This window comes from Ixodes scapularis, unplaced genomic scaffold, assembly GCF_016920785.2.
Source record: "Ixodes scapularis isolate PalLabHiFi unplaced genomic scaffold, ASM1692078v2 PGA_scaffold6__148_contigs__length_123643588, whole genome shotgun sequence".
NCBI classification, from domain to species: Eukaryota; Metazoa; Arthropoda; class Arachnida; order Ixodida; family Ixodidae; genus Ixodes; species Ixodes scapularis.
The window spans coordinates 27,368,347-27,376,738 of record NW_024609881.1 but is presented as its reverse complement, the minus strand read 5'-3'; the positions used below and the strand labels follow the sequence as shown (position 1 = coordinate 27,376,738).

The 8,392-nt window shown below is 46.3% G+C and overlaps 1 protein-coding gene across 1 annotated transcript; it reads left to right on the top strand.

Annotated features, from left to right (window-relative positions):
- The first annotated feature begins 254 nt into the window (after nt 1-254).
- Nucleotides 255-6,996, top strand: LOC8038254 (cyclin-dependent kinase 2-associated protein 1). The gene is made up of 3 exons (XM_029990081.4): nt 255-369; nt 3,267-3,342; nt 5,548-6,996. Exons 2-3 carry the CDS (start codon nt 3,310-3,312, stop codon nt 5,851-5,853), a joined length of 339 nt encoding a protein of 112 aa, XP_029845941.1. The 5' UTR covers nt 255-369; nt 3,267-3,309; the 3' UTR covers nt 5,854-6,996.
- The last annotated feature ends 1,396 nt before the right edge of the window (nt 6,997-8,392 follow it).

The following is an 8,392-nucleotide window of genomic DNA, read 5'->3' as shown; positions in this document are numbered from 1 at the left end:
TAGAGTTATTAACTCACTCTAAGTTATCGAAAATAATGAGTCGCAGTGCAATGGGAGAAAGTTGAAAAAAACTTGAAATGCTTGCGAGATGACCTCTGGTCGTGACTTTCTGACTAAAAATACGCTAGAAGAACTCAGTTTTCTAATATCGTTTAGCACTGCCGAGCAAAAATCTACGCTTTTTTGGTTTATAGTGTTATAAATACCAGAGACGGACGTCATCGTGTGCTCACATGATAGTGTCTACGGTAATCGTCACAATATGACACAAAGCGCATAACCGAGTAAGCCTCATCTTTAATGAGTTTTTGCCCAAAATTTATCGCCTTTTATTAGGGTTCCTTCTGCAGACAAGGTGCAAGTCCACTTGTGAGGAGCTCCAGAATTTTCTACCTCTTTATAATGTCCGAACACATTGTACGTGTTTCTTCGATTATGTACGCGAATTTTGGTTGCTCACGGCGCGTTTCGTTGGAAAATATGAACGTCTCTCGAGGCGTCTTTCGTCCAAATTTGTGATCGTCACAACTTCCGACCGGCCGATGTGATCATGTGGCTGAACCATGCCAGCCTAGCATTTGAAACGGTCGTTAGCAGTCGAAGTCATGTTATAAGGGATCATAATTCGCCCAGGAATCGGCAGACATTTATCCCACTTCTGTAGGAACCGTCAAAATCCTACAGAGTAAAAGTTCGGATTCAAAATTAAATTCACTTGCCGAAGTCTTAGTTTTTAGATAGTCCGGCATAATGACACTGTTAGAGTTTTGAATGCTATCTTTCCTGACAATGTAGATTAACTTTTCATTATTTGCGTTGAAGAAACGCAAGAGTGGGGTGATGGTCGTACCGTTCTAATCGAATATGAATCATCTTATTTCTCAACGTATCGAAAAAGAGAAAGAGAGCTGGTTTAAGTTTTAGTGAAACACAGTTTAAGCTGTGTCACTCACAGTAGCGCTGCCTAAAATCGTCATTTCTGAAGTTTTATAAGCATACATTCAAATTTTCTGCCAAATCCTTGCAGAACCAGCACCGTTCAAAGACTTGCAACCGAGGAGGGTGGAGAGAGACGAGACCAGTTTTTAAGCCTCTTGCGACATCTTGGGACTGGATGCACTACTGCAGAGCTGGTCCCAAGACGTCGCAAGAGGCTTAAACTCTGGTCTTGTCTCCCTCTGCCCTGGTCGGTTGCAAGTGTGTGAATGACGCTTAACTCTTTTCTTCGACATCTAGTAAATCTCATTATCCCACCAGTGTTCCAGTGAACAGAGGCCAGTCACGGATGGATGGGTATATGGATAAATGTCAGTGGCCATACCCTTTGTAATGGGTGGCAGCTTACGCCACCTAGCCTAAGTCTATAGAGACAAACATGATTCCTCCCACCCTTCTAAGGCCAATTTTCTCCCCCTATCACCAGGCAGTGTGGGATATCACCAGGATGACCTTTGGGGGATTGGGCAAAAAAACTAAAAACATTACCTTCCGCCCCGCTTCTTCCTCCTAGCGAGGGAGTCCCAATTTTCCTCTGTTTTGCCTGTTCCCAGCTGTGCTAGTTAGCTGTTCATCATTCAATTTTCCCTAGACAATTTCCACCAATCTTCTAATCGTCCCTTTGTGACTCTTGTCCTATTCTCTTCTGCCCTTCCATCGTCGCCAGTAAAACCCAGGACCCCGGCCAATTCCGTTACCCTTCAGGGAGGGCATAGCAAAGCCCCGTGCACACCAAAACCAAGTGCTCTAGTGTCTTGCTCTCATTATGGCAGGCGGCACATAATATGTGTCTCCTGAAATTTGGCCCTATACATCCTCGTCCTCAAAACTCCCATTCTCGTCTCAAACAGTAAAGAATTTCCCGGTGAATTGTCAAACACATTTTCCTTACTTATGTCCTGGTTTTTTTTACCTGTACATTGTTAGAGCTGATTGTTCCTGCTCTCTTATTTCCCACATTTATTTTACTGCCTCTTTGACTCCCTGTTCTACTGAAGTAGTCTGCTCAGCCCCATCACTAGAGTGTAGGTATTTAAATGTATCTTTCGGGTTTGGTTTGTTCATTTTCTGTTTAAGCTTTTCATGTATAAATACTTGAATACCTTCCGTGCCCACCGCGTATCATCCATTTCGGTCAACTTTTGTTCAAATTTCCACTTACTAATTGCTTCCCTTCTCTCAAAAGACGACCAGCCCATGTCCTCCTGTACTCCCTCATTTGGTATCTTTCCATGTGCTCCCAGTGCCAATCCGCCTATGCTTCTTTGATGAATTTCTAATCCTGATTGAACCTCCAATTTTATACACAGTACCCCATTACCAAAAGACAGTCCCAGTACCATCACTCCTTTCCATATACCTCTGACCACTTCATATCTCTTATAGTTCCATAGTGCTTGACGTTCATAGTAGATGAATTTCTTTTCCCTTTTCTAATTATATCCTCCTCTTGATATTTCCTTCCCTCATTGAGCCAGACTCCCAGATATTTGTATTTTCCTACACGGCCTATTCAATGTCTTGTATCCTCAGGGGTTCCCTCTTTCCATCGTTAAACACCACTACTCCAGAGTTGGCACTAATAAAACTCATACCCAAGGTGTCCCCTTCCTCTCCACATATTCCAGCTAGTTCCTGTAACGTATCCTGCTTATCAGCCATGAGTACTATGCTGTCCGCATACATCAGACGTGGTATTACCTGTATTATATTTCTCCCTCCTTCCATATAACTCTCATCAAAACCTAAATTGCTCTGTTTAAGTTTTTTTTCCCCTTTCACTGAGATATATCATGAAAAGCAGAGGTGACAGTAAACAGTTCTGCCTGCGCCCTCTTTTCTCTTCACTGCAACTATCGTGCCTGGGGCGTCTTTAGCTGTGCATCTAGCGTTCTGTACCGCCTATGCATTGCGTTGTCCCCCAAACAACAACAATGCCATATTTGCAGCAGTTTGAGGCTCGCTTCAGGCTCTGCAGCATGACTTTGTGTGCAGCCTAAACATTTGGCAGTAAGCTTCTCAAAATTGCCTCCAAAGCGCCCTTTTTCTTGTTTTTGCAATTCGACTGTCTCATCATGGCATTTTTCGTTCACAGGTATTAGAGAACATGTTGACCGACACCGTGCTTTTTCCCCCCTTTTCGTTTATTTCCGACGCTGGGTAGAAATCGTCTATCGGTATTGCCAAACGCAAACTGGGATTTCACCGCGGTGTACCTTATGAAAGCCCCCTGAATTTCTGCAACACTGGGTGACTTGGACGTCTTTTAGGTTTGCAAGCAGCAACTGGTAGGGGCGAACCACCATCCATAAGATGCTCCACCAATGGCTGCTCAAGTCGATTGAGGTGAGATGTCTTTTTAAACATTTCTGTGTCACTTACTTACCGCACAATAGGGAGTTCTAGAATGACGTACGCAATTTAAGCGTACGCTGGCACTAAATTTAGCATTTGCATTAGTGCACGCTATACAAGAGAGTTTTAGAATGGTGTTTCTCCGTTGCGAAGCAAAAATCCAAGTGTCTCGCGCTTGCAATGCCACCAAGGTGCAGCAACAATTTTTATTTCGCGCATGACGTGCTTTAACTCAAGAAACAAAACAAGTTTTTTGGTTTAAGTAACATTCTACATTGGTGAGAATGCGACTCGAGCATTCAACCAGTCATGTCCACTAACGAGAGAGGTTTCGTGTGCTGACCTTCGCACAGCCCTCATTCACTGAGAAACGTTTGCACGTCACAAGTCGCAAGTTGCCGGCAACCAACGCCCACCTTGCTGGGTCTTTCAAAGGATTTGTCATGTGCACCCCCCGTAGGAGTTCAATGTCACCCTGCATCGAACGTCGCAGCCGCGAGGATGCCGCCGATGTTAAGACCCGTTCGCACACTCGCGTCTGACTGCGGCCGACTCGGACAAGATCGGTTTTTAAGTCTCTTGCGACGGCTCACAACAGGCTGTGCAGCAGTGCAGCCATTTGGCTCACAACAGGCTGTGCAGCCATTTCACTCACAACCAGCTGTGGAGCGTCAGTCGTACTCGAGCACAAATGTGCGACGGGCCTTTTCTCACTCGCGACGACCGCCAAAACGGCGGCAGTCCCAGGAGATACCATTTTTCTAACTGCGCTCGTTTTGGCCTTAGCCAACTTCTTGCGCATCGCAAACCCTCCTTGGAGGAACGCAGACTCTTTGCACACCCACGCAATTTCTGAAAAATAGCGTGCGCAAGTTAGCGTTCGGCGCATGCGCAGTAGCGACGATGCTATTCTTTGTGTACGCTATTCTAAAACTCTTTAATAAAGGGGGGTACTGGTGGCCAAGTGTGTTAATGCGCTGCAGCTCGCAGCACATGGAGTGAAAGCTCATGCTGTGGAACCCGGGGATCCTGGGCTCAGTCCCCACCCCTGCCCGCTTCAATTAGAAAAGCATTGTACCGGCATGCAGTCTTATAATCGCTACTGCAGCTTGTACATTAAAGACCCCAGGCTAGTAGTGGGACGGCAATGGCTAAATTTCTCACTTGAAGCGGAGTCACCAGATTCCTGGGCATCTTGTGTCTCTGTTTACTACAGAAGTTCAACTTTTGGCAGTTGCAGCGTAACTTGATTTTCATTAGTGCAGTGTCACGTGTCACTGGCAACAAATTACTGGTAACATCGCAGGAAGAAGCAAACATGCATTGTGTCACTGAATACCAGTATGATAACTTGGTGCAAACTGCATCTCGCACCTCTATTACTACCTGCAGGATTCCTGATGAAAGTGGGTGTGGCGAAAGTAACATACTTTACCTCAGAGATACGAGTAGAGCTAGATACACACACTATCAAAGATATATATATTAGCTCCCCCGAGCTAAAGTGAATAGCAGACATCACATATCAGATTACTTCGATTAACTGTGGGAAACGAGCAATGTTATCACTGTTCAACACCAGTAATGTTGCTTACAAATCTTGAAAGGACAACATGTATTATTTTTAGTAGGAGCCTGTACCACCCCACTGCCACTAATAGATGTGACTTGCAGGTGCCAGCCGTCACTGATGAACATTAGAAAAATAATTCATGTATTGTAAAGTACCGGACAAGCACCCACTCAAACTTTGAAGATAATCGCAAAATATGGAGGATGGGCGCTTTCCCAGTCGTTGATTTCACATATAAATGCTCTGTGCGTATTTTCTCAGATCTTGCAAATTTGGAAAAGGGCGCTTAGTGTGGAATGGGTGGATGCGCGGTATTCTATGGTAGTTTTTTAGTTGGTACCAGTAGTATCGGTACCTCCCAGAAGATGACACTCCCTGTCAAGGCCCAGCCATTATTCCGTTCTGCCAGTTCTTGTGCAGCTGCGCAAAGCCTCGTTCCATTGAAACCTGTAGAACAGCCCACTGGTTCAGAAAAGTCTACTGCTAATGAACAGGCTGCTGGCTGGTGATGTCTGCTGCTTGTGATGTGGACCACTGGTGCCTGTGCAGGTGTTTACTTTGGCTAGAGAGAAGTGTACGAGTCTAGCAGTGGGTGGTAAAAATGCCTGCGGGAACCCTTTCAGGTCATGGACGAAGACTCCAGATCCACAGACTCGCCCGGGCAAAGCCAGCCCGGGACGCCACAGCAGGCGAGCAGTCATAGCCCGGGCGGTGCCAACCTTGCGGGCATGGTACCAGGAGAGGGCCCCCGGCACCAGCAGTCCAAGTACACACAGCTGCTGGCCGTCATCGAGGAACTGGGCCGCGACATCCGGCCAACGTATGCCGGCAGCAAGTCTTCGGCCGAACGTCTCAAGCGGGGCATCGTTCACGCTCGCATCTTAGTGCGGGAGTGCCTCATGGAGACCGAGCGCAATGCCAGGTCCTGAACTGTCTGCTGGTCCTTCAACAGTCTACTGGTCCTGAACAGTTCCCTTGTCTTGAATTGTGTACTGGTCCTGGAACAGCCTGCTTGTTTTGAAACAGCCTGCTGGTCTTGAAACAGCATACTAGTTATGGACAGGCTGGTTGGTGACATTGACTGGTGCAGGAAAGTCTACCGGAAACAAACCGACTACTGGCTGGCGATGTCTACTGGTTGTGTTGTGGACTACTGGTACCCGTGTGGGCATCTATTCTGGGTACATGAAAGGTTGGTCTGCAGACCAAAGAAAGTGGAACAAGTCCTCGTGGACCACCTGTTCCACTTGTGCAAATCTCCTGACTACTCGTGTGATCTCGCAGCAGTACAGTTGATTACTCCAGACTACTAATGTGGCTGAATCATTACTCTGTCTTCAATTTCGTGCATCCAATTTGTACTGACCTGTCGCTCAGATTGTTGAGCCGGGTTACTGGTGACCGATTCACTATCAGCGTGTCCGGCACTGGCTAGTTTGCATGATGCCTGTGCGTTCTCTTTCAAGCACCATAAGTAAAGTATTAGTGTGCTGATCCAGATGGATTGATTGGACAACCACAATCTAATGAACACAGACGCGGTGCCACATTGTTGCCAAACTCTTGATCAAGTGCACACTGTATTATTTAGGTGGTAGTTGACCTTAGGGACATATCCAATTAAACCAAAAGTCTTTTCTGTACCTGCCAATTCAAACAATGTGAAACACGCTGTCACTTTCTACTAATTTCTGCACCGTCTCATTTGTCTTCCAAGACTGACGCTGTTCTTTGTGTAACTTTCTCCAAGACCACTTATTCACCGTTCTGTATGCACATTGCATCTGTTTACTGGTGTCTGTCTCCGTACCCACCAGACTTTGCAACATTGCATTTGAGGTGGATCCTGATTTCCTATGCGCTTGTTGCTGCCGTATTGGTCTGTACGGATTGTTGCGATATCTGTAACCCGGACAGACTGCCGATTTATCTGCACACTGCTCGCCTTATCATTGTCTCGGAAAAGGCAATTTGTGACGTGTTGTCTGGGAAAGGTTGGGGAGATGGAACAAGGATTTGAACATACTGGAATGTTCTAAATGGCTGCAAAGAATAAAATGGTGTGCAAGAGACTGAACTGCCTGGTCAGTTAATTGTTGCATTTGTGGTCTGCCTTTTTGCTTTCAGTCTTGGAGGAGCACAATCAAAGGACTACCTCGAGACGTCTCGAAACACAAATAGTAAAGGAACAGGTATGCTTCATGGCACAGCTTGCATGAACATGGCGTCTGCTTTTTCGTGTTGGACGACATTTATCACCCAAGATGTGGCTTCACATTTACCACAAAGGTAGTTTTGATGACAATTTCAGCGGAAGGAGGAAGGGCAGAAAAATTCAGGAATAGTGCATTTTCACCGTGTTGCCATCTGTGCAGTAGTAAATTGAACAGGGAAGTACTGCTATTGGTACTATTGATAGTGCACCCTTGGCAGCCTAGAAACTTCCTGTTTTCTATGTAGTGTTTGCTACCATTCACAGATGGCATGGAACCCGCAAATAGCCATTCCACGGCCACTTTATAGTCATTCTAGCCCTTCTGGCACAGCCTTGTGGAAGGTACAAGCAAACGGGTATAAGGATGGTTCAATAACACCCGCGTTCAATATTGGCCGACGGTGACAGAACCTGTTTTAAGATTCTCTCACCACAAACATTCTCAAGTGTGCAAATCGGCCTTTAGAATGCACTTCCCTCACAGGAGTGCTCAAGCAAACGAAACACGTTTCGAAACTTGGCTCTTGCGTCTGTAGACCCGATAGGGTCGTTTTCTATTCCCACATTCCAGTGATGTAGCTGCAACCTTGATGATTTTCGGCGAACCACAATGACGGGCATGTAGGGGGCGATGAATGTGACTAACATGTCGCCTGCAACCTTGTGCTCGGTCGATGCACTCGCTACAAGAAGGATAAACTCTGAAAGACGTCGCGTGCCCAGAAATTCAAACTCGTTCGTCGTTGCTCATTTAATATGAAAAACTTGGGGCTCGTTGACACTCCTGAGTGCATTCAGGGTCACCTTATATGGATGGCCGTCGCAGTATATTACAAGGGGTCGTAATGCACCGGTCGTAAACAGTTGCAAGTATGTGAATCAGCCATTACTCGCGACATAGGGAGACACGCTAGGAAAGCCCAAGGATGCAAGTCGCTCGGTTCTGTGCAGCAAATTATGCGGCCTCCATAAACAAATACTGCTTCATAATAGAACGAGGGATGCATTTCGTCCGCCTGCAAGCTTGTACCATGACCAGAAGGGCTGGGACAATCCATTTTCCTTTAAGACGGCACGTGACAAGAGGGGCACTATATCCGAGCCAGTGAACCCCCATACGGCCGCCGTAAAGCATGAATCCTTTGGAAGTTGTAATCTGGCAAATGCTGCTTGGGCTGCCCTAAGGTCTAAAATAACCGAAGAGGCTGAACATCGGTTTTAAACAGCTGGCGACTGCTTACGACCGTCGACCA

What these genes read in the sequence shown, in the direction of transcription:
- LOC8038254 (XM_029990081.4), top strand. Translation starts at nt 3,310, where the DNA reads ATGCTCCACCAATGGCTGCTCAAGTCGATTGAG. An exon ending in GGCTGCTCAAGTCGATTGAG is followed by an intron (nt 3,343 to 5,547) that starts GTGAGATGTCTT and finishes GAACCCTTTCAG; the next exon opens with GTCATGGACGAAGACTCCAG.